Source organism: Lithobates pipiens, unplaced genomic scaffold (genome assembly GCF_037356315.1).
Source record: "Lithobates pipiens isolate NorthernLeopardFrog02 unplaced genomic scaffold, aLitPip1_a1.2 Scaffold_18, whole genome shotgun sequence".
Classification (NCBI taxonomy): Eukaryota; Metazoa; Chordata; class Amphibia; order Anura; family Ranidae; genus Lithobates; species Lithobates pipiens.
Genome location: NW_027507758.1, coordinates 612,361,814 through 612,388,740, shown reverse-complemented (window position 1 = coordinate 612,388,740; position 26,927 = coordinate 612,361,814). Strand labels below are relative to the sequence as shown.

At 45.3% G+C, this 26,927-nt stretch overlaps 1 protein-coding gene across 1 annotated transcript in view; it reads right to left on the bottom strand.

Annotated features, from left to right (window-relative positions):
• Positions 1 to 23,589, bottom strand: part of LOC143986829 (vomeronasal type-2 receptor 26-like) — a 49,816-nt gene extending 26,227 nt beyond the window's left edge. Inside the window, exons 1-2 of the mRNA XM_077485237.1 lie at positions 23,387 to 23,589; positions 2,708 to 2,999 (exon numbers count right to left, since the gene is read on the bottom strand). Coding sequence (XP_077341363.1) covers positions 2,708 to 2,999; positions 23,387 to 23,589 — 495 coding nt within the window. The remainder of the gene's footprint in view (positions 1 to 2,707; positions 3,000 to 23,386) is intronic.
• Between the last annotated feature and the right edge of the window lie 3,338 nt (positions 23,590 to 26,927).

Below are 26,927 nucleotides of genomic sequence, written 5' to 3'. Positions count from 1 at the left end.
GGCATATACTATAAAATGTCTTAAGGGGGAAAACCACTTCACATTTACGTGGATGGATTCCATTATATAACCGCCACAGACAAATGTGTATAGCTCAAATGGGGGCATCCAACTCTCATCATTCAATTCACACATACCAATACCAATACACCATTTTGAGAAAGGGCTAATGCCCAAAATTGGTGAACAAAAACATGAGAACATGTGTATAAAGATGGCCTAGGCTATAAGAAGATTGCCAAGACCCTGAAACTGAGCTGCAGCATGATGGCCAAGACCATAAAGCAGTTTACCAGGAGAGGTTCCACTTAGAACAGGCCTTGCCGTGGTTGACCAAAGAAGTTGAGTAGCCGTGCACAGTGTCATATCCAGAGGTTGTCTTTGGGAAATAGACACATGAGTGCTGCCAGCATTGCTGCAGAGGTTGGAGGGGTGGGGCAGTCAGCCTGTCAGTGCTCAGACTATACGCTGCACACTGCATCAAATTGGTCTGCATGGCTGTCATCCCAGAAGAAAGCCTCCTCTAAAGATGATGCACAAGAAAGCCTGCAAAACAGTTTGCTGAAGACAAGCAGACTAAGGTCTTGGATTACTGGAACCATGTCCTGTGGTCTGATGAGACCAAGATAAACTTATTTGGTTCAGATAGTGTCAAGCGTGCGTGGCAGCAACCAGGTGAGAAGTACAAAGACAAGTGTGTCTTGTCTACAGTCAAGCATGGGGGTGGGAGTGTCATGGTCTGGGGCTGTATTAGTGCTGCTGGCACTGGTGAGCTACAGTTCATTACGGCAACCATGAATGCCAACATGTACTGTGACATACTGAAGCAGAGCTTGATCCCCTCCCATCAGAGACTGGGCCTCAGGGCAGTATTTCAACATAATGACTCCAAACACACCTCCAAGACAATCATTGCCTTGCTAAAGAAGCTGAGAGTAAAGGTGACTGGCCAAGCATGTCTCCAGACCTAAACCCTGTTTAGCATCTGTGGGGCATCCTCAAATGGAAGGTGGAGGAGTACAAGGTCTCTAACATCCATCAGCTCCATCAGAGAGGAGTGGAAGAGGACTCCCGTTGCAACGTATGAAGCTCTGGTGAACTGCATGCCCAAGAGGGCAGTGCTGGAAACTAATGGTGGCCCCACAAAATATTAACACTTTGGACATTTTGGACATTTTCACTTAGGGGTTTACTCACTTTTGTTGCCAGTGGTTTAGACATTAATGGCTGTGTGTTGAGTTATTTTGAGGGGACAGCAAATTTACACTGTTATACAAGCTGTACACTCACTACTTTACATTGTAGCAAGGTGTATTTTCTTCAGTGTTGTCACATAAAAAGATAGAATGAAATATTTACAAAAATGTGAGGGGTGTACTCACTTTTGTGAGATACTATATGTAACCCATATTACACTCACCACTTTTCTTTTTGATTAGTGAAGTAACCCTTTCAATGTCCCACCACTAAGAGAATTCTTTGCAACGCAAAGTATTCTCTGATTAGATGAGGTGAAGGGCATGACATTACTGCCCTGTCTTTCCACCTCATCCAATCAAAGAATGGTTTACATTCATTGAAAAAATGCAAAGTGATCTCTTAATGGCACCTGAAAGGTGTCTTTTACAGTTATATTTCAGCTTCTGGAAGGGCTTCTATTGACGTCCTCCCAGAACCACGCCCTCCCCCACCCACTGCAGTGTGCACTTAGCCTTTGGACACAGCTGATCACAGATCAGGGTAAACAGCCAATCACAGCATCTCTTTACCACAAGATCAGCTCTGTCCAATCACTGCTGATCACTATGTAAACACACTTGCCAGTTATAAGCATTGCTTTCTACACATTGTCACAGAGTGAGGAGAGAGCCGGTAACCAGCTTGTGTAAAAGGGGACATCTTCACTTATAATTAGGGCACTAATCATCAATGTCCTGATTATCAGTGCAACCCCAACAGTGCCCATCAGTGCTGCCTATCAGTGCTAATCAGTTCCCATCAGTGCTACCAATCAGTGCAAATCAATGCTGTCAATCAATGCCCATCAGTGCTGCCAATCAGTGTCCATCGGTGCAGCCTATCAGTGCGGCCAATCAGTGCCACCTCATGTGTGCCCATCAGTGCTGCCTATTAATGCCCATCAGTGCTGACTATCAGTGCTAATCAGTTCCCATCAGTACTGTCAATCAGTGCCAATCAATGCCCATCAGTGCCACCTCATTAGTGCCCATCAGTACTGCCTATTAATGCCCATCAGTGCTGAGTATCAATGCTAATCAGTTCCCATCAGTACTGTCAATCAATGCCCATCAGTGCCACCTCATTAGTGCCCATCATTGTTTGCTATTAATGCCCATCAGTGCTGCTTCATCAGCGCACATCAGTGAAGGTGACAAATTACCTGTTTGTAAAATTTTATAACAGAAAGTAAGAAATTATTATTATTATTTTTTTTTTTTATCTTTTTTTATTTGTTCAGCAAAAAAATAAAAAATTCAGCCGTGATTTAATACCACCAACAGAAAGCTCTATTTGTGTACACAAAAAAAGGAATATGGGTACAGTGTTGCATTGACCGCATAATTGTCATTGAAAGTGTGGCAGCACTGAGAGCTGAAAATTGGCCTGGGCAGGAAGGGGTAAAAGGGCCCAGTAGGCAAGTGGTTAAAATACCACTGTTAAAATAGGAGTTACAGAGAAACCATACCTGGGTGTATCTATACAGGGCCAGTATCTGCGCTATGTTCACTGTAGTTTCAGAGTTTTGATCCCCAATAAAGCCGATTAACTTGCCGCTTTTCCTACAGGAATAATTCGGCACCGTCTGTCCTGGACCAGATAAGATCTGTAAGATGCTTTTCACAGCTTTCCGATTGTCATTACATGAATCATACATGTGGAATCCCAGAGTCATATTTGGTAAAATTGTCGGATCTTTATTCATTTCACTGATGGCAAAAAGCATTGTCAAGAAATATCGATAATATGGAGGAATGGGCCTGAGGAAGTGATATTTTGAAAAGATAACATCTTATATTATACAATGTATATGTCTGATCCCATGAGGAGTCAACAGAGAAACTTGTAGATGTAGTCAAATTTGATTTCAAGTGCATACAAAGTAAACAATGTCTACTGATATTTTAAGTCCGTTGGTCATAGTTCAAGGCTATACAGTTCATTTAATAAATTCTGCCAGAGAAGTCTGCAAATAAATTCTCTGGGTCTCAAATTTGTGGTAGTGGCAAACTTGAAATAAGGTTAAAGCACATAAAAATAAACCATGCCTACTGATAGTATGTGGCTAGCCAATCAAGGCAGAGGAACGGCGGTGATGTTCCTCAAACCAGTTGGCTATGATTTAATTAAGAAAGAAAATCTATCTCCTTTTTTTTTTTTTTTTTCCGTCAAATATTTTTTATTGAGATTTCAATGATAAAACAGTACAATAGTAAACTACAAACAATACACAGCAAATATCGAAAATTAACAGGGACATTCACCAATAGATATAGTTCGGACTGGAGAGAACAGGTAAGCAATTGTTGCATCCAAGCCAAATACGAGGCAATAATGCGGCATACAACAGTAGCAGTCAGTTAGAGTTTCAGCTTTGTCAGCCTGGGCACTGTCTCGACAACCCCGACACCCCTTAACAGGAACTTTCTGTGCCTTGGGGTGTCTGACACCTCCCACAGAGCTGCATAGAGTAGACTGCCTGTAATATCAAGCACTAATATCTTCTCAAACTACCGAGAATAGTCTAGTGGCATTCAGTCATCTAACGTCGATACCTATCCACTCTACCTATGTCATTTGTAACTCAGGTCTGTTGGGTGAAAGTTTTATACCATTGAAGCCAGGGGGCCCATGCCCTTTGTTCTTTGAGATATCGTGCGTTCGTGGTGGTAGTCAGTAGTTCGTAAGAATAATGGGTTTGAGTAAGAATTATGACATCGTTCAAGGAGGGCAGGGATTCCGATTTCCATCTCCTAGTAAAGCCGCGTACACACGTAGCGGTATGTCCGTCGTACTTAGTCTGGCGGACTTCCCGCCAGACTGTACGTCGGACTTTCCGAACGGGCTACTTGCCCACACACGGCACTTTTTGAGCGGACTAATACGGCGTACTAAGTCCGCCGTACTATCCGCCCTACTTTTGAAATGAACGGACTCGCCCACACACGCAGAGGAAAGTCCGCTCATTTCGAGCGCGTCTCCAGGTAGGCGGGGCCCGCGAGGGAGACGTCGCTGGCCCCGCCGCCTGGTATGGACTTAAAGGGGAACCCCAATGCCGAAAAAAAATCGGCTTGGGGTCCCCCCAAGTCCACAACAGACCCTTGTCCGAGCACGCTACCCGGCCGGCCAGGAAAGGGGGGGCGAGCGAGCGCCCCCCTCCTGAGCCGTACCAGGCCGTGTGCCCTCAACATGGGGGGTGCCTGGGTAAGGGGGGGCCGCGCGGCCCCCCCACCCCAAAGCACCTTGTCCCCATGTTGATAAAGACAAGGGCCTCTTCCCGACAACCATGGCTGTTGGTTGTCGGGGTCTGCGGGCGGGGGGCTTATCGGAATCTGGGAGCCCCCTTTAATAAGGGGGCCCCCGGATACCGGCCCCCCACCCTATGTGAATGAGTATGGGGTACAATGTACCCCTACCCATTCACCTGTAAAATAAAAGCACAAGAAAACACAACACACGAGATAAAATACTTTATTGCACAGCTCCGGGGGTCTTCCGTCTTCGGGGGTCTTCTCGCCGGACTCCTCCGCTATCTTCAGGTAGCTCTTTTACTAGCGGGGGAGTCCGGCTTTCTTCCTCGCCGCCGCCTCTTCTTCCGACTTCGGGGGTCTTGTCCCCCTCTTCGGTTCTTCTGCCGGGCCACCGCGCCTTCTTATAGCTCTTTTACAGGCGGTGACCCGGTCTTCTGTCGCCGCCGCCGCCGCCTTCTGTTCTTCTTCTTCTTCTTCTCCACGAGATGTTGACTCGACGATCTCTCTGGCCGCAATGCCAGGGACGCGCTGCGCTGCCACTTATATAGGGACAAGGGGCGGTGTCACATGGCTTTATGTCACATGGGTTGGTGTCACATGGTGACCACGCCCCTTACGATGTCACAGTCCCCATGTGACATCAACCCATGTGACCAACCCATGTGACATAAAGCCATGTGACACCGCCCCTTGTCCCTATATAAGTCGCCGCGCAGCGCGTCCCTGGCATTGCGGGCGGAGAGATCGTCGAGTCAACATCTCCTGGAGAAGAAGAAGAACGGAAGGCGGCGGCGGCGGCGACAGAAGACCGGGCCACCGCCTGTAAAAGAGCTATAAGAAGGCGCGGTGGCCCGGCAGAAGAACTGAAGAGGGGGACAAGACCCCCGAAGTTGGAAGAAGAGGCCGGTGGCGAGGAAGAAAGCCGGACGTCTCCTTCAACGTCTCCTTCGCAGGCCCCGCCTACCTGGAGACCCGCTCGAAATGAGCGGACTTTTCTCCGGGCGGGAAAAGTCCACTCATTTCAAAAGTACGGCGGACTGGCATACACACGGCCGGATTGTTCGCCGAAATGCGAGTCCGGCGGGAAGATTGGTGTGCAACACGGCATTCTAAGTGCGCCATACTTACGGGTCAAAAAAGTATGCCGGAGGCTACACACGGGGGGATTGCTTGGCGGACTTGAGTTTGCCGGACTTTTCCACCGGATTGTTTGATCGTGTGTACGCGGCATAAGTGACAGTCTAGCTGCCAAGAGTATATGTGTTACTACTTTGCGATGTGCAGGGATGATAAGGTTGATGTTTATGTTTAATATGGCCAATTCTGGGGAGGCTCGAAGAGGGGTGTCAATTCCGAAATCAACCGGAACACCTCTTTCCAATATTCTTGTATGGTAGAGCAATCCCAGAGAGTATGAAGTAATGACCCAAATTGGTCGCACTTTCTCCAACAAGCAGATAAGGTAATACCTCCAAATTTTGATAAGATCGACGGTGTTAGGTATCTCCGTTTGGATTATTTTTTGGGTTAATTCCAGTAAAGTAGCACAGGTTGTTGCCTTACGAATCGATTGGAAACAGGCTATCCATTGAGATGGGGTAAAGTGGCATCCCAGGTCTAGTTCCCATTTAGCGAGTGGGGGTATTAGGGTAAATATATTCTTTTCATTTAACACTGGGTAGATGGTTGATATTCCCTGCAAACCAGCAGTGGGCTTAGTTAAGTACGACCAGATCTTGACAGGGATGCGAGCACGGATCTGGTGATTGGCATTAAGGCAATGTGCCATTTGAAGATAAGTGAACTGAGCAGGCGCTGGGAGATTTAATCGTTTTGAAGCTGATTGTATGGTTTAAGGCCTCTTGGTCATATAATATATTGATTTTGGTGTTATATTCCATGCTTTAATATTAAGGTTGGGGATTAGTCAGTGGAGGATCGTCAGAAGTGGGTTCAGTTTAGTGGTCGGGCTATCCTTCCATTGGTATATTATGACACGGTACCACGTCGAGATGATGGCCTTAACTGTGGGCGGAAGGTAGGTCGGGATAGGTTGTTTGGGTCTTTGACTAAGTAGCCAGTGTTGCGGGTTGGGGTGAGATATGAGTGTTGTCTCTATATCTCCCCAAAGCGTGGTGGTTGAGGGGCTGAACCATTCTTTTAGCTGACTTAGAATAGTGGCATCATAATAGTCGGTGAGGTCTGGGATGGAGGAACCACCCACTCATATGTGTTTGATAAGAGTTTGTCGTGGACATCGAGATTTCTTTTTCTACCATAAATAGCGTCCCAGAATATCTTGAAGGGAGTTCAGGTAGTTTCTAGGGAGGTGGATAGGGAGAGTTCTAAACAGGTAGAGCAATTTTGGCAGCATCATCATCTTGACCCACCCAGGAGAATTCAAATTTACTTAGGGAGTTTAGATCTGATTCGAATTGTCGCCTAAAGGGGTAGAAATTTGCATGAAATAATCTATTAGTTGCTTTAGTTAGAGTCACACCTAGGTATGGGATTCCGTCATTCGACCATTTGTAGGGAAATGTGGCAGAGAGGGAACGTCTAGTGTTACTGTCTACGCCCAAGTCCAATATTTGTGATTTCGTCTCATTCACTTTATAGTAAGATACTGGGCCAAATTCCTGTAAGATGGTTTGAAGTGGTGGGAGAGAGGTAGTAGGGTTCGTGAGTATAAGGCCGCGTACACACGGGCGGACTGTTCGCCCAACTTTGTTCGTCAAACAATCCGACAAACAGTCCGCTCAAAATTTGCATGAACGGACTTGACCACACACGATGAATGAACAGTCCGCTGAAAGCGTGCGCGATGACGTGAACGGCGCGTACGACGGGACTAGAAAAACGACGTCCTATACACTGCAATTCAACCTTCGGCCGTGTATACCCTTTCTGAGTATGCGCGATACTTAGTCCATCCAACTTGCCTACACGCGAGCGGACTGTCCGCTGAAACCAAGTTTGGACGGACAAAACCAAGCTTCAGCGGACTGTCTTACGGAAATTCCGTTAGACTTTGTTCGTCAGACTGTCCGCTGAAACTGTCCGCTGAAGCCCACACATGAGCGGACTGTCCGCTGAAACACTGTTCAGCGGACAAAGTTGGGCGAACAGTCCGCCCGTGTGTACGCGGCCTAAGGCCGCGTACACACGCGGGGACTGTTCGCCCAACTTTGTCCGCTGAACAGTGTTTCGACGGACAGTCCGCCCGTGTGTGGGCTTTCAGCGGACAGTTTCAGCGAACAGTTTGCTGAACAAGGTTTTTCGGAATTTCCGAAAAACTGTCCGCTGAAACTTGGTTTCAGCGAACAGTCCCCTCGTGTGTAGGCTTATTCGTCAAACTAAGTTCCGCGCATGCTCAGAAAGGATTTACACGCCGAAAGTTGTAATGCAATGTATAGGACGTCGTATTTTGCGTCCCGTCGTACGTGCCGTTCACGTCATCGCGCACGGTTTCAGCAAACTGTTCGTACGTCGTGTGTGGCCATGTCCGTCCATGCTAATTTTGAGCGGACTGTTTGCCGAAACTGTTTGACGGACAAAGTTGGGCGAACAGTCCCCGCGTGTGTACGCGGCCTAAGGGTTATGTTGTCTGCGAATAGGCTTATTCTATGATCTGTTGATCCGATAAGTAATCCTGTAATAGAGGGGTCCGAGGGTTCGATAATTAAGTTAAAAATTAAGGGAGCATGCTTACCTTGTACCATTCGAAATGTCAAATGGGAGGGATAGCATTTCATTAATGTAAACTTGAGCCGAGGGCTGTCTATAGAGGGCTAAGATGGCAGAAAGGATATGTTCTGCAAATCTGAACTTCATTAGTACCTGTCGGAGATATCCCCAGTGGACCCTGTCGAATGCCTTCTCTGCATCTAAAGAAAGAAGCAGAGAAGACGTTCGAGAGTGTCCCACATGATGGATAATATTAATAAGGCGTGTAGTTGCGTCGGAAGTCTGTCTTCCTTTGTTAAACCCCGTTTGGTCCCTGTGGATGAGCAAGGGCATATACGTCATCAGTCTCGTCGCTATCATTTTTGCATAAAGTTTGATGTCGGTATTAAGGAGGGATATTGATCGAAAATTTTGGGGAACCTCTGCTGGTTTACCAGGTTTTGGGAGGTTAACCACTAAAGCTCTTAGCATTTCGGCAGGGAAGGTCGAGGAGGAGGCAGCATCATTAAACAATTGGCATAAATGAGGAGCTAAGGTGTCTTTAACCACTTGCTTACTGGGCACTTAAACCCCCCTCAGTCCCAGACCAATTTTCAGCTTTCAGCGCTGATGCACTTTGAATGACAATTGCGCGGGCATACAACACTGTACCCAAATGAAATTTTTATCATTTTTTTCCCACAAATAGAGCTTTCTTTTGGTGGTATTTAATTACAGCTGGGAGTTTTATTTTTTGCTAAACAAACAAAAAAAGATGCAAAAAAATAAAAAAATAAAAATCATGTTTAATAGTTTGTTATAAAATTTTGCAAACAGGTCATTTTTCTCCTTCATTGAAGTGCGCTGATGAGGCAGCACTGATAGGCTGCACTGGTGGGCACTGATAGGCTGCATTGGTGGGCACTGATAGGCTGCATTGGTGGGCACTGATAGGCTGCACTGGTGGGCACTAATAGGCATAGTTAAGGCGGCACTAATAGGCACAAATAAGGCGGCACCGATGGGCACAGATAAGGCGGCACTGATGGGCAAAGATGGGCACAGATAAGATGGCACGGATGGGTGGCACAGATGGGTGGCACGGGTGGGTGGGACTGCTGGGCACTGATGGGCACTGGTAGATGACACTGATGGGCACAGATATGTGGCACTGGGGTGCAGCACCTTTGTTGAGGCAGATTGTGGGCACTGCTGGGTGGCACTGCTGGGTGGCACTGCTGGGTGGCACTGTGGGCACTGCTGGGTGGCACTATGGGCACTGCTGGGTGGCACTGACAGGGGGGACACATTTTTTATTGATGTGGCAAAGCAGGGGGCAGGTGGGCACTGGCAGGGGGCAGGTGGGCACTGGCAGGGCTGGCCGTGATCGGGCTCCGTTGTATCACATGATCAGCTGTCATTGGCTGACAGCTGATCACGTGATAAGGGGTCGGGATCGACCCCTTGCTTGGATCGGTGATCAGGCGAGTCTCATAGACTCACCGTTCACAGAGCACGCCGCGCGCGCCCCTCATGCACGGGACGACGTCAATAGATGTAGTCCCGGCAAAGGAGATCCGCGCTGTAGCCATCATTCGGCTATAGCGCGGATCTCAAGTGGTTAAGGAATTTGTAATATTCTGCTCCTAATCCATCTGGGCCGGGGGATTTTTCGATCGGAAGGGATTCAATGGTTGCTATGATTTCTTGTGTAGTGAACGGGGCGTTAAGGGCCTCGAGTTGGGCATCAGTGAGAGATGGCAGGCGAACCGTGGCTAGGAATTTCTGTATCGATTCAGGCGTAGGAGGAAGGGTGCTTGTATCTGTGTTCAGATTGTACAATGTGCTGTAATAGCAGCTAAAGGCATCCGCAATAGCCTGGGGATCTTGTAGTTTGGTGTTAGTGCTAGGGTGGTATAGGTAGGGAATTTTGGATTGCTTTATTACTAGTATGATAGTATCTGGCTTTCAATTTATGATATTGTTTTTCATAGACGTCTAATAACACCGCCCTTAGTTCCTGTCTTAGCGTCAGAAGTTTTTGTTTCAATTGCGGGGTTGGTCGGAGTTGATTGAGGGCATCAAGAGCTTTGATATCTGCGGTGAGGGTATCTAATTGCTGCGTCCTCCTCTTCCTGGCCTGAGCATTTAATTGTATTAGAATCCCTCTACAAAATGCCTTATGCCCAGAGGGTGGCCGAGTCTGACACCGAGCCCACATTGTTTGCAAAAAATTCAGCCATCTGTTGTCTTAAAGTGTCTGCTGAGGTAGGTATTTTAAGAAGTTGAACGTTGACCCTCCATACTTTATGTGTTGGTTGTGATTTCACTATGTGAAGTGTGGTACTGATTTGGGCGTGATCCACCCATGTTATAGGCGCAATGTCAGACTCCGCAACCCTCTGTAATAACCATTTATCAGTAAATATGTAGTCAATACGAGTGTAGGTATTATGAACCGGTGAATGGTAAGATTATTCCCCGTCATCTGGGTGGAGGCATCTCCAGGTATCATAGAGATCATTTTTGAGCAAAAACAGTCCCATTGTGAGATGGTTCCTCATTTAGGTTTAGACGTATCTAGTTCTGGGTCGTGAATTATGTTGAAGTCTCCGAATAGAACCAAGGAGCCCTTCTGTACCTTGCGGATTTTCCGCATCGTGTTGTTCAAGAATGACAGTTGTTTGCGATTAGGTGCATAGACTGTCGCTATAGTTAAGGGAACAAAGTCAATAGTGCAAGTCAGAATAAGGTAGCGGCCGTTAATATCTCAGATGGATTCCTGAAGTTTGAAGTCTATGGAACGATGAATATCGATAAGAACTCCTCTGGCTTTGTTGGTACCTGAAGCGCAGAAGATATGGGGATAGTCCAGATGCGTGCATTTGGGCTCTTCGCCTCTTTTGAAGTGCATTTCCTGTACACATAAGACTTGGCAAGAATGGGTTTTTGGCTGTGCGCCATAGGGAGTGTCTTTTGGCTGGGTGGTTAAGCCCGTTGACATTGAGAGTTAAGACTTTCGTGGTCATGTGAAAGAAGTGGTGGCGAGATGCAGTATAGTACTCACTAGATCCGATATTAAATGTAAGGGGATGCAGCTGTCAGACAGGCGTAATGAAGCAACGCGGGTGCTGTTAGAGCCTCTTGCTGTCCTAGAAGACCTGCGCAGTTGGTGCAGTAGTAGTGATGCATGGTGGAGTGCTCTGTTCTTCTTCCGTAGAGTTGAATTGCTGTGTAGAAAAAAAAACAAAAAAAAAAACAAAGCGAACAAAACCAAAAAAAAACTAAAGAATGCGGCAGTGCAAAATGCACACTTTGCTGCATTGTTACTGAGGGGGAAAAGTTTGAGGGCCAATAGGTATGGCTCTGACATAGTGGAGCATCATGGCGGTTATAGCTTTGGTGGACCATGCAGAGTGTAGCGAATCTGTTAGTGCCATTGAGGTGGGAGTCTCTCTAGATTCTTCTTTGCCCCCACTAGGGGTGCAGGTTCTGGGATAATACCCCAGGTGCGGAGCAGCGCCAAGCCCTTGTTGACAGAGGACACAATGTAGGAGGTACCATCTTTCTGTATAGAAAGTTTGGATGGTTGTTTCCATTTGTATTCAATTCTATGGTTGCGGAGCGCCTTTGTAATTGTGAATAGCTGCCTTCTCATGTCTAATGTATGTTTAGACAAATCCGCAAATAATTGGAGAGCAGTATACGGTTGCGGCAGTTGACCCATAGACCTGGCCTTATAGAGAACTTGCTCCTTAGTGTGATAAAAATGGACTCTCATCAGGATGTCCCTAGGGGTCTAAGGAGACAAGAAGGACGGTTTTGGGAGACAATGTATACGGTCAATTGTAAGCTCAATGGCCGGGAGGTCCGGTAGTAAAGTAGAAAAGAGGTCTGTGGCGTATTTTTTGAGATCGGGCGTTTGGACATTTTAGGGGATTGCGGCTTCACTGCCCGGTTCCCTTCTGCACATGCGCGAGTCTGGCAGGCCAGTATGGCAGGCCTGGACTGCCCATAGGGGCAACAGAGCGAGAGGCAAATGGTGACCACAGTGTCAGGAACCATGAAACAGACAGAGACAAAAGTACAATCTAATCACACTTGTTTATTAATAAAAATAAAAAGATAAATAGGAAAAAGCGTAGTCAAGCAAGCCAGAGTCCAGTAGCCAGATCGGTTGGTCAGCCAGTCCAAAGTTCATAAACCAGATCGGGTAATCAGCCAGTCCAGACGTTAGGGATCCACGGAGAGCAACTGCAAGCAGGATGGAAGCCAGGAGGGATGTTAGCAAGCCAGTCTTGAAACAACAGCAGGAGATGGTTCCTAGAGATGTGACCAAACGTGAAGGCAAAGGAGAAATGAGCTGGAAGACTTTATATAGGCAGGCCAGATGAGCATCATCGGGAACAGCTGGTAACTGAAGAGAGAGAAGAGAGCTGGCAATTAGCCAACAGCTGAGCAGCCAGTCCAGAGAAGGAAGGGCTAAGCCAGCCTTGACACGCAGTCACCGATCTCCTCCCGATATATGCTTGTTCCTGTGTCTCCCCTCCCAGCGGAACTACCGGCAAGGTTGCTGGCTGCAGGGCTTTAAACTGTGTCTCTTTCACAGACGGCGCAGAGCCAGCAGTGACAGCCCCCTCTGCATGGACTGGAGAAGAGAGAGAGCTGCTCCTCCACCTCCCGCCCCTCTCCTCCTGTGTTTGTCCAGCCCACACCCCCTTGGGGATGTGTGGACAGGAAGTTTGAAGCCAGCAACAGCCAGCCAGTAGAGTTAGGCCCCATGTACACTGCTGCTGCTAAATGAACATTCAGAGGCAGTTGGATACTTTTTTTTGCTCTTGAACTCATTCAATGTTATCTTATGTGTACACTGTGTTTACTGTCATTTTTTAGGCAGTTGCGTTTATAGGCCTTTTTTTGAAGGCAAAAAAATTAGTTCAGATGCCAAAGTTTCTGATGTTTTCAGACGTTTCTTTTATAGGCGTTTTTCGTTTTTGGCCATTTAAAAAAAAATAATAATATAAACATATATACATATATATGAAACACTTCTAAACTCAAATGCGGCAAAATGCTGCATGTAAAAGTGGCAAAACTGACGTTTTAAACAAGGTGTTACTATCTGCCAAGTTAAATAATTTAGGAGAGGTTGTAAAAATGTCCCGTGCACATGAAGCCAAAAGGTGCTGACAGCCTATGTATGATCCTCTAACCTGCAGTGAGTAAGCTCACTCTCTTTCCTGCCTGGGGTATGAATGGTGTTCTGTGGACTCTGATGCAAGGGGGAGCTTTGGTGAGCAGAGACCCCCTTACATCAGAGTTACTTTTTTCGCCAGAGTACACAGCATTCCCCTTTATATCAGAGACCCCCTTAAAATAGGGTTCTCCTTAGCAGTAGAATCCACAGGGCACCCCCCTTACAGCATAAGTGGAAATTCTTCAGACTCTTCAGACTCTGATTATGGGTTTTTTTGCAGACTCTGATGTAAGGGGGTCTCTGCAGACTCTGATGTAAGGGGGTCTCTACGAACTCTGATGTAAAGGGGAATCTGTAAACTCTGATGCAAAGGAGGCTTTGTGGATTCTGATGTAAAGGGACTCTGTGGACTCTGATATAAGGAGGGCTGTGTGGACTCTGATGTAAAGGGAGGCTCTGTAGAATTTAATGTAAGGGGGCATGACTGCACTATGATGGGGGCTGTGATTGCTAGGGGCACTGCCATTTAAAGGGACACTGTGATATAATGGGGATTGCACTGTAAAAGGGCACTATATTCATTTCAGTGCCCTTTACAGTGCAATCCCCTTTATATCAGAGTGTTCCCGAGCACTGGAATACCTCATACGTGAGACATTTTCACAGCCTAGCCACATACAGAGGCCAAAAATGCAAGGAACACCTTCAGATTTTTAAGAGACATAAATTAGTCAGAAAATTTAATGCCTAGCTTCCACATTTTTGGAGGCCCTGGACCACGTCTAAAACGCTGGCAACAAAAGTGAGTACACCCCTAAGTGAAAATGTCCAAATTGGGCCCAATTAGCCACTTTCCTGTCATGTGACTCATTAGTATTACAAGGTTTCAGGTGTGAATGGGGAGCAGGTGTGTTAAATTTAGTCTTATGGCTCTCACTGTCACATACTGGTCACTGGAAGTTCAACGTGGCACTTCATGGCAAAGAACTCTCTGAGGATCTGAAAAAAAGAATTGTTGCTCTACATAAAGATGACTTAGACTATAGGAAGATTGCTAAGACCCTGAAACTGAGCTACAGCAAAGTGGCCAGACCATACAGCGGTTTAACAGGACACGATCCACTCAGAGCAGGCCTTACCATGGTCGACCAAAGAAATTGAATGCACATGCCCAGCATCATATCTAAAGGTTGCCTTTGGGAAATAGATGTATGAGTGCAGCCAGCATTACTGCAGAGGTTGAAGCGGTGGGGGGGTGGTCAGTCCTTCAGTGCTCAGACCATACGCCACACACTGTCATCCCAGAAGGAAGTCTCTTCTAAAGATGAAGCCCGCAAACAGTTTGATGAAGACAAGAAGACTAAGGACATTACTGGAACCATGTCCTGTGGTCTGATGAAACCAAGATAAGCTTATTTGGTTCAGATGGTGTCAAGCGTGTGTGGCGGCAACCAGATGAGGAGTACAAAGACAAGTGTGTCTTGCCTACAGTCAAGTATGGTGGTGGGAGTGTCATGGTCTGAGGCTGCATGAGTGATACTGGGACTGGGGAGCTACAGTTTATTGAGGGAACCATGAATGCCAACATGTGCTGTGACATACTGAAGCAGAGCATGATCCCCTCCCTTCAGAGGCTGGGTCTCAGGGCAATATTCCAACATGATAATGACCTCAAACACACCTCCAAGATGACCACTGCCTTGCTAAAGAAGCTAAGGGTAAAGGTGATGGACTGGCCAAGCATGTCTCCAGACCTAAACCCTATTGAGCTTGGAGGAGCGGAAGGTCTCTAAAATCCACCAGCCCCGTGATGTTATCATGGAGGAGTGGAAGAGAGCTCCAGTGGCAACCTGCGAAACTCTGGTGAACTCCATGCCCAAGAGGGTTAAGGTAGTGCTGGAAAATAATGGTGGCCACATAAAATATTGACACTTTGGGCCCAATTTGGACACTTTCACTTAGCGGTGTACTCACTTTTGTTGCCAGCTGTTTAGACATTAATGGCTGTGTGTTGAGTTTTTTTTTTTTTAAACCATTGAAGTTTATTGAGATTTTCATAATACAGAAATAGAAGAAAGAAAAAAAAAAAGAGCAGGTAACAAGGTAAGGTGAGAAAAAAAAAAAAAAGAAAAAAAAAGAAAAACAAGACAAAAGCAAGTTATAACAACAGAAACAGTTACATTAGCACACACCGTTGCATAGATCGAATCTTATCAGGTATAAGAATACAGACTCAGTTCGAGCACTGAGACAGTCAAAGAAAAACAAGTATCAACAAGGATTAAAACCTCTGATATTTAGCACTCCAGATACTCCAGGTTATATCAAATTCTGAACATTTTAGAGCATTTATAGCTAATGCACGCTCTAGGGTGTAATGTCGTTGAACTACTCTAGTCAAGTCCGTAATGTTTATAGTCAAGGCAGTTTTCCAGTGTTGTAAGACTAAGGATCTCGCTGCTAGGAGAATATTAGAGACTACCATCCTCATGTTGTAAGGAAACTCTTCAATACCTAAATGGAGGATCGCTAAAGCTGAGTTAGGAGTAGTAGTGATATTAGTAAGGGAAGTTATGAGTTGGAATACTTGGTTCCAAAAGCTCACTAGATTGGGGCACTCCCAGAACATATGGAGTAGGTGTCCTGACTGCCCGCAGTTTCTCCAGCATAGTTTAGAAGTATGCGGAAAGATTTTTGTCAATCTACAAGGGGTGTACTGCCATCGATTAAGAATTCTAATGGTCATAGCCCAGTAATTGAAAGAGCGTGAGGCTTTTTGGATCTCACGGAAGGCTGTCGTCCATTGATCATCTGAGAATGTATTTCCTAAGTCAGCTTCCCAAGCATTGATCTGTTTAGTCCTCTTGAAGGACTTCTTGTCCTGCAGAAGGGTGTAAAAGATCGATATGCCTTTGTTTGTTGAGGACTCTCGGGTAAAGAAGTGCCACGCAGTGGGTGGTATTGTAATTGTAGGGAGAGGGTTATGTTTCAGAAAATGTGCAATTCGGAGACACGAGAAAAGATGGTGATTAGGGAGACCAAATTTATCCATTATCTGAGTATAAGTGAGAGCTTTGTCATTAGAGCACAAGTTTTGGATGGTATGGATACCATACCTAGGGAACTGTTTTAAAGACAGCATCGGGATTCTGGCTTCAAGTAGGCTCAGGGGAAATTGGTAATCTATAGTTTCATAGTTTGTAAGGTTGAATAAAGACACCAGTCCATCCAGTTCAACCTGAGTGAGTGTATACAATTGTCCCCATCCCTGTACATTGCACACTCATGTTTGTCCCTACCCTCAAGGAGCCCACAATCCAAGGTCCCCATTCATATCCTAGGGCCAATTTTGAACAGAAGCCAATTTACCTACCTGCATGTCTTTGGATTGTGGGAGGAAACCGGAGTTCCCGGAGGAAACCCACGCAGGCACAGGGAGAACATGCAAACTCCAGGCAGGTAGTGTCGTGGTTGGGATTTGAACCAGCGACCCTTCTTACTGCTAGGTGAGAGTGCTAGCCACTACACCACTGTGCCGCCCACAGTATGGAGGATGTTGTGACTCTGGTTTAGGAAGAACCTCCATGCTTGCAGGGAGGTTTGGATGGTGGGAGAGAAGGTGCGCATATCCCATGGTTTCCATATGTCTCCCATAAGTAGTGCTACAAGGTCAGGAAACAGAGCCATGGCCTGTTCCAGCTCAGCCCATAATGGTTTGTTTGAGGTTCTAAACCACTGTCTGAGTTGGTCTAGTCTTGTGGACCACAGATAATCGTAGATATTTATTAACCCTGCTCCTCCAGCACGTCTGTGGGAAATTAGGTTACGGGGGAGCATCGTGCTTTCTTATCTTTCCACAAGAATCTCCACAAAAGAGTGGAGATATCTCTAAGAAAGTGATTCGGAACGTGGATCTGTATGGTCCTAAACATATATAGTATATGAGGAAGTACCAACATCTTACACGCAGCTAATTTGCCCATCCAAGCGAGTTCTGTTTTAGCAATATGTTGAAGGGTCTCTTTAACCTTAACTAGTAGGGTCCCAAAGTTTGAGGTGGCCATTTTGTTTATGGAGTTGGTTATTGTGATACCCAGGTATGGTATACCATCCTCCCTCCACTTGTATGGAAGGTCACGTTGAAGTTGGTCTCTTGTACGTTTGTCCACTCCCAAGTCCAGAATCAATGATTTTGCAAAGTTGACCTTATTATGTGAGATCTCCCCAAAAGTCTGCAGAATTTCATGAATAATTGGTAGGGACTGGGACGGATTCGTCAACATCAGAATGACGTCATCCGCAAAAATAAATTAATAATATGGTTGCGAGAACCTATTTTGAAGCCAGAGATGTCAGCTTTCGATCTAATGGCCTCCGCCAGGGGTTCTATCATAAGATTGAAGATAGTAGGAGATAGTGGACACCCCTGGCGGGTGCCATTCGAAATGTAGAAGGGATTGGACAGCATACCGGCAGTCAAGACCTGGGCAGATGGACAAGAGTACAAGGCCAACACTGCATTGGATATAAGGCCATCAAAACCAAACCTACAGAGCACCTCTTTCATATAATACCATTCCACCCTATCAAACGCCTTCTCTGCGTCAATGGAGAGCAGCAGAGAAGGCGTTTTAGACACTGCAGCATAATGAACAATATTAACAATACGTCTCGTCGCATCAGAAGTCTGTCTCCCCCGTATGAAACCCATCTGATCGCTTTGAATTAAAGATGGTATGTATTACTCTAGGCGTTTGGCTAACAGCTTTGCGTAAATCTTTATATCTGTATTAAGTAAAGAAATAGGTCTAAAATTACTCGGGTGGTAGGGTCTTTCCCTGGTTTGGGGATGGTGGTTACGTAGGCTTTCAACATCTCTTGTGGAAATGATGCGTTGTCTGCTGCTTGTGTGTAGACTTTTTGTAGGTAAGGGGCAAGAACTTTGGGAAATGTTTTGAAGTATTCATTGGAGAACCCATCAGGTCCAGGGGATTTACCATTTGGAAGCGTGGCAATAATAGATTCTATTTCAGGGGTAGTAAATGGGGAATTTAGAGAAGAAAGCTGTACTTTCGGAGAGCATCTGGAGATTTAAATCTTTTAGGAAGCGTTGTATTTTGGATACGGTGGGCTGTACGGTATGAGGGTCAGTATTAAGGTTGTATAATTCGCTAAAGTATTGTGCGAATTGGTTTGCAATATCTTGAGGGTTAAGAATTTTGTGTTTGGATATGGGGTGTATTAAGTGCGAAATTCTGTTTCTGGTGCGTATTGTCTTAATCCTGTTAGCAAGGTATTTACCTGCTCTATTTGCGTTGGCGTAAGAGGACAGCTGTAGGCGACGAAAGTATATATCATACTTTTGGGAGAGATGCTCCCTTAACTTCTCTCTAAGTGCAGAAAGCTGTTCGGATAACAATTGTGAGGGGGACACCATGTTTAGTAACTCTAATTTATAAATGTCAGCTGTAATAGAGTCAAGGGTCGCTGTGTATCGCTTTTTTGCTCTAGCTCCCAGCTGAATTAGGATACCTCTTACAAATGCCTTGTGAGCATTCCAAAGTGTAAATGGGCTTTCTACAGAATGCTCATTGTCATGGAAATAGTCCAGTAAATGTTGAGCGATCAATTTTTGAGTGTTAGGGTCTTTTAATAATCTAACATTGCTGCGCCAGATAGGTGGGGAGGGGGAGACACCCTTCTCATGTACGGACAATGAGATAGCAGCGTGGTCTGACCACATAATGTCATAAATGCATGCGGAGGAGACATCCTGCAGAGTCCACTTATCAGTCAAAAACATGTCGATTCTCGAGTAAGAACCGTGTCTGTGAGAAAAAAAGGTATATGTTCGCTCGTTACCATGTGTACTTCTCTACACGTCGTACAAGTCAGCAGCATGGAGAATTTTGTTCATATATGCCTGGCCAGGCCGACTGGTGGTGGAGGTGTCTAATTTGGGATCAACAATCAGGTTGAAATCCCCAGCCAAAATAAGACTCCCATATTGGGTGGATTTCACTTTGCGGAGCAGTCTGCTGAGGAATCTGACCTGGTGGTTGTTAGGGGCATATACCGACACAATGGTGTAGGGCTTAGAGTTGATATCCCCTTGAAGAATAATGTAACAACCATTTTCAGCAATCCAGGAGTTTCAGAAATTGAAAGAGATGGTATTACGAATTGCCAGGAGAACACCACCCTTTTTCTTATGTGGAGTGGTTGCCAGAAAGATATGCGGATAATTTATGTGTGTGCAGTTGGGGTGGTTGTTTAGTTGGAAATGGGTTTCTTGCACACACAAAATATCGGCCTTCAGCTTTTGGGCTTCCGACCACAGAGAGTATCTTTTAGCAGGGTGGTTGAGACCCCTGGCGTTAATGGACACACAGGTGATAGTCATTTAACAGGAATAGGTTGTAATGTGAGGGACCGTACTCACTGTGTCCTCTGAATGGTGTTGGGAGTGACTCATCTCCATGGGATTGGTTCATAGTGTACTGCCATAGTTGTCTTGGATACGTTGAAATAGGAGGTACTTGATGAGGGTATGCAGAAGCGGTGCTAAGTAGATAAGAACTGGAAACGTAATAACAAACAACAAATAAAACGTTAAGAAAAGAATCTTGATATCGATTCATGCGCAGACATAGCTGCATAGGTAATATATTCCAGGGGAAAAAACAAGGGATGCAAAGTAATGTAGAGCCCTTGTGTCCAAGGAGAGAACCGGAAAGACTATGATGTGATTCACGTAGTTCCATCGGTGACTTTTTTAGGCGCCCGTTTGCGGGAGACCACCTGCCACTCATCAGGAGAAGAGCCAAGTTGCGTGACCTGTGGCTCGAGTAGGCCTTGCTGAGGTATTATGCCCCATTTTCGCAACAGTGTGATCCCTTCAGCCAGGGTAGAAATTATATGAGTGACCCCTTCATGAGACAATTTTGCCGGGTAACGCAACTTATGTGGAATATTATGATTTCTTAAAGCCTTTGTGACAGTGGCTAAGTTGTGGCGCTGTTGAAGGGTATGCCGTGACAGATCAGGAAGGAGAATTAGCTCTGCATATTGCGGATGTTTGTTCTCATTTTTGCGGGACGCAGCCCAGATTTGGTCTTTGACATGGTAGTAGTGCATTTTAAGCAATACATCCCTAGGAGAGCTATCAGGGAGGAATGCCGGCTTGGGGATCCTATGGATACTATCAATAGTTAAGTCCTGAGTAGATAGTGTAGGTATAATGGTGGAGAATAGTGTGTGCACATACTGCAGCAATTGGGTCGAGGGTATGGCCTCTGCGATGCCTCTAATTTTTATGTTGGACCTCCTGGGCCTGTCCTCGAGGTCAGCTACTTTGTTTCTCAACCAGGAGATTTCTTCATTATGGGACTTATGGGCCTCCACCAAAGTTTTGAAGGAGGTAGTGTATTCTCCCATTTTGCCTTCCACCTGATCTACTCTGTTTCCCAGAGCTAAAACTTATTTGCGACAGTAAGTGAGTTCAGCAGTGATATCTGCCTGTATAGAGGCCTTGAGGGATAACAGCATCTCCTTTAAGACTGTATCAGATACCGGTCGGTCTGAGGTGGGATACGCTGCAATGGGGTCTGGATTATGTACTTGAGGAACGAGGCCTACATCAGAGGGCCCGCTTACCTCCATGTCACGGTTGTCTGGTGAGGAGATCCTCGGTTTTGGTTTTACTGGGCTCCTTGTGGATGGACTGGCTGACCCTGATGAGGTGTCGCTGAGAGAGGCAGCACGAGGATGCGATCGGTGAGGAAGGGCCTGTTCAACGATCGTCGCCTGTTGCATAGAGTTGTCCTCTCGTGCTCCGGCGCCATTTTGTGAAGGTCCGCGCGCTCCGAAGAAGTTCGGAAGTTTCCGCGGCGTCTGTGGATGTTTTTTGTTCTTCGGCATAGTTGACTGATGCCTTGGTGTCCGCACTATGTAACGAGCGAGGCAGGTCTGTCGGTAGTCACCGATGGACGTTCGGATGGACGGTTCTCTCCGGCGGCCGAGTGGAGCTCTCAGCTCACACGTCCATCTTGTAGCTCGGATGCCACGCCCCTCCGTGTGTTGAGTTATTTTGATGGGGCAGCAAATTTACACCGTTATACAAGCTGTACACTCACTACTTTACATTGTAGCAAAGTGTCATTTCTTCAGTCTTGTCACATAAAAAAGATATAATAAAATATTTACAAACATGTAAGGGGTGTACTCACTTTTGAGAAAAACTGTATATACTATACTTCTCTATATACTCTGCAGAAAAAATGGGCCTTAGTTGTTGGTGGTGCCAGAACACTAACCCCTCACAGTTACTATTATTGGGAACAGGAACGGGTCCTGCTGTAAACACTTATTTAAAAAATTGAAATTACATGTCCCTGTTAAACAGGGGCAGAAAAATTGGGCCTTGGGTGTTGGTGGTGCCCTAAACCAAAAATATTGTTGGAAGCTAGCATCATCAAGATTCAGGAGGAAAAGGATAGGCAGCATAGGCAGCCTTCAATGGATCCCAGATCCAGAGCAAATTCACCACTTTACATTGTAGCAAAGTATCATTTCTTCAGGGTTGTCACATTAACAGATATAATAAAATGTTTACAAAATGTGAGGGGTGTACTCACTTTTGTGAGATACTGTATATGTTATACTTACCTGCTCTGTGTAATGGTTTTGCACAGAGCAGCTATATCCTCCTCTTCTCTGGTCCCCCGCCAGTGCTCCTGGCCCTTTCCTCCCGCTGGGTGCCCGCACAACAAGCAGCTTGCTGTGGGGGCACCTAAGGAAGCTCATTCCTGAGCTGCGGCTCTGTGTGTCCATTCCCACATGGAGCCGTGGCTTGGCCCCACTCCTTCTGCCTCGTGATTGGCTCACTGGCTGTGATTGACAGTAGTGGGAGACAATGTCTTCCGTTGCTGCCAAAAGCCATTCAGGAGTGTTCCCTGGAGAGGCAAGGCTCTTGTGGACATTGCTAGATCAAGAGGGGGCTTAGCTTACCTTCTTTCATAGAATGCATGAAGGTGCCTTTACAACCACTTTAAAAGACCCACTGCCTGCTGAATGCTATTTTTTGGTACACATCCCACATGTGTTTGGGTACCCATGGCGCATACACTTCTATAGATATCAATGTAGTGTGGGTGCTGCATTTGGAATTTGACAATTAAGGATGGCTTCACAAAACCTCCTGCAATCTGAACCCAGGCCAGCCTCTTTAGCAGTTGTCATCATTGGATTACGCAGACCCTGGATTATATCTTGTGGAAGTTGTAGAGCAGGGGTATCCAAACTGCTACTCGAGGGCCTTTTCCTTCTACTGATACCAACAATGGGGCAATATTCCTTCTACTGACATCAACAATGTGGCACTATTTCTCCCATTGATGGCAACAATGGGGCACTGTTCCTCAAACTGACACCAATGATGTGGCACTATTATTCCCATTGACACCAATGATGGGACACTATTCCTTACCTATTCCTTACACTGACACCAATGATGGGGCACTATTCCTCCCACCGACACCAATGATAGGGTGCTATTCCTCCCACTGACACCAACAATGGGGCACTATCCATCCCCTTAATACCAAAGATGCATGCATTGTTTGCTCCCACTGACACCAGGGTAATTTCTACTCCCAATGGCCACAGTCTGCTCCCCCCCCCCCCTAAAGTCTGGAGGACAGTAAACTGGCCCTTTATTTAGAAAGTTTGGGGACACCTGTTCTAGACCACTCCAAATGACAGAAACCAGCAAATGAGAGGCACACACTTAATCAAGCTTGACACACAAACAGATAAGCAGTCAGAAAACACACAACAAAAATGGAGTGCACACACAATCAGGGCAGACATACACTAACAGCAACGGTGAATGTGGTCAGGTCTGCTGTCTGCACACCACTTACATGTACAAAAAATGATGCATTAGCATTCAAACAAGACAAATATACATGAAGTAAGCACACCAAAGTCTCTTTATAATCTCCAAGATGATTAGAATCTCAATGCCGCTCACCTTAGACACACCATCATACTGTTAACATAATCTTTTTTTGGCCCCAGTCCTGTCATAAAATGGTTCACAGTGAAAACCCCTCCAATGATAATATCTCCATCCTGCACATATTCATAATCTTCAATGGTTCTAACAAGATCCAGATGACAAGCTGGGGAAGGTCTCTGGATCTCAGATCCACAAGGTGCCACACACATCAGCATTACACAGAGCAGTACAGTAGAGGGGTGACAGGAGGATAGGACACCAGGTAGGACACCAGGAGATAATAACCTCAAGTACCCCAATATAAGACATGAGATGAGGAGAGGTCCGTACAGCTCAGGATCAAGTAACATGGCTCTTCACAGGGAAGGTGTTGGGTGTTGGTGATAATGATAAGAAAAAGCCGGTCACATCCTCTTTATATACACTATAGAGTGATTGCAGACAATGAATTCCACATTTACATCTCAGTGTTTGTGCTGTAGACAGATGTACCCTCTTCCTGAAATAATGTCACATATTGATGTCATGTCTGACTGCAATTCTGCAAAACAATGCTAAAAACTGCAATACCACTTTTAGTTGGATCCATCTTTTAAACGTTAAACGTTAAAAAAACAGTGTAAAGTAAAAAGTATATTCTTGTGGACTTTGAAATCACATATTCCCTCATTTGAACTGAATACACGGCAAAAAAAGTATATACTTTTATCTGCATAGGGTCCCACCACAACACAAACTTTTGGCTGCCTTGAGCTCTATGAACAGTAAATCCTGAGTGCCCCTGATGAAGTCATTCTATGAAATGCATATAGCGAGTTTTAACAGGTGATGTCATTGTGTGGGTTCCGGGTACCTACTCTGAGAATAAGGACAAGCTTGTGATCTACTACTAATAGAGGTCAAGAAAGCCAGAATTTTCCTATTGTGGTGGGAACCAATGCCAAAGACAGTATTTCCATACTTCCATGAGGCTTATCATAGTGCTCAATGCAAGATGCAGATTAAAAAAAAATTTTAAGCGTAAAAGTTGAAAAACAGAAAGTGTAAAATAAAAGAAAGAATATTCATGTGGGCCATGACATCACATATTCCCTCTTTTGAACTGAAAACATTGATAAAAAGTGCATACTGCCATCTGCACAGGGTCCCACAAAAACACAAGGTTTTGGCTGCCTTGAGCTCTATTAAAAGGAAATCCAGAGTCCTCCTGATGAAGTCATTCTATGAAATGCATTAAGTGAGTTTGACAAGGGGATGTCATTGCGTTGGTTTACAGTATCTACTCTGAGAGTAAGGACAAGCTTGTGACAGAATTTTCCTATTGTGCTGGGAACCTATACCAAAGACAGTCTTACCATACTTCTATGAGGCTTATCATAGTGCTCAGTGCAATTAAGTAATTAACCATTTGACCTTCGAAATATTTACTCCCTTTCATGACCAGGCCACTTTTTGAGACGCAGCACTGCGTTACTTTAACTGACAATTGCAGGGTCTTGTAACTGATGTAGCAGGTAGGGATTAAGCACAAGCATAGTTGATGAAGGTCAGTAATGAGTGGTTACAGGTTGGGATCAAGAAGGAGTGTAGTTGGTAAACAAGCCAAAGACTGGTATTGTGAAGATGCAGATGGCAACAGGAGCGCAAGGAGTAAGATATTGGGCTGGAGTAGAGCACAATGATCTGTCAAACAGGAAATACATAGACATGGCTTAAACAGGAAGTTAATGGGAGGAGAAAAAAGTTAAAAGTACAACAGAAACAAGATATAAAGTCAGGTTGTCCAAGGGGTCAGGCAAAGAGCTGTCCAGCATTTCAGGTGGCATAGTAAGAAAATCAAATCTACTGTCAAGTGCAATAGAAGATTTGGGTTCAGCTCTGGGTTCTGACAGACATAAAAGATATCCTTGGTGGTGGATGGCACAGTTGGTGCGCATTTGATATGGAGCTCAAACCCATACAGCGCTGCTAATAATTTACACGATTATAGGTGATGGATCCATTTTCAATATAATTTTGTGTGGTGAATAAAACTCAATTAAGCTGCTTTCATATGGATGTTCCAAACAGACTTGCCTGTCAGTTGTCCAGTTGAACCCGATCAGAAGCCCTATGGGAAGGTGGATGTGTTTGTGTCCATTTACAACCGCCTACCTCCAGATCCAACAAGGTCCGGTAAAAAGAAAACAGAGAAGGGCTGCTGCATTTCTTTTTTTTTTTTTTTCTAATTGTTTTTATTGAACATGTTCACTTATACAAAATTGGACATGCAACATAGTCCAAGGTGTGGTTGAGTAAATGGAAGATCAACAAGTGTAAGATAACAATGAATAACATACTGATATAGAAACTGGCTATCAGCTCCCTTTCCAGCCACCACCTGCACCCCATATGGGATCAGACTTTGCCACAGGTAGTCGGGAAGTTCGGCCCATTAATTACAAATAATTCAGAGTATTATTTTAAAAGTGAGCAGACATTATAGTGAAAAACATATGAATTTATCAACCTTGGCTATGAATGACTAAAGCTAATTAAACATTAGAAATGGTATAAGGTGAGAAAGAACCATTCGTTCCATACTTCATCAAGACTAGGTTTTTCGTCAGAACAAAAAGACCAATAGCTAAAAATATGAGATTTTTGCCTGCAGATGCTTATGAGTGTACTGAGTATGAGAAGAGACAGGAGTAGAAAAGAATAAGAGAAAAGAGAAACTGAAAATCAGGAGTGAAAGAAGACATACAGGAGAGGTAAAGGGGAAAGGGATCAAACTTCACGGAGAGCTAAATGTGGGGTCTAGGTGTGACGCAGACTGGACTTATGTTGGACAGCCATGACCCTAGAGCTAAGGAGATACTCCTATATGTCGGGCCCAGGGATCCCAGATATGCTTGAATTTCTCCAATGTGTCTAGGATAGTGTTGGAGATTTTTTTCTTGGGACATTATCCAGGATATTTTTTGTTTGGTTAGACTGTATGAAACTGAGGGGGATTTCCAAGCATGTGCGATTGTCAGTTTGGCACCTTGATCAGGGGTCTCCAAAATTTTCAAACAAAGGGTCAATTTATTGTCCATCAGGCTTTAGGAGGGTCGGATTGTGGCCAGCAAGGGCAGAAAATGTCACAGGCCCAGCATCAGTGAAAATAAATATGGCCTCGGGGTTGGTGGTCAATAGGAGGAGTATTCCCCCTATCAGTAGAAGGAATAGTATTCCATCATTGGTATTGGTGGAAGATATTATTGTTGTTGTCAGTGAGAGGAATAGTGCCTCAAAGTGGTGGAAGGAGTTGTGCCCCAAGGGCCAAATAAAGGGTAGCAAAGGGCCCCATCTGGCCCTCAGGCCGCAGTTTGGAGACCCCTGACCTATGTATGAAGTGAATTAGAATCTGGGCTAATTTAGGAATCTTTGGAATCCAGTTGAGGAGTGCGATAGTAGGGTCTTGGTTAACCGCAATCCCAGTGGTCCTGCGGATTAAATTAAAAGTTTTGTTCCAGTAGCCCCTGATTCTAGGACATTCCCACACGGTGTGGAGGAGTGTGCCTTAGTG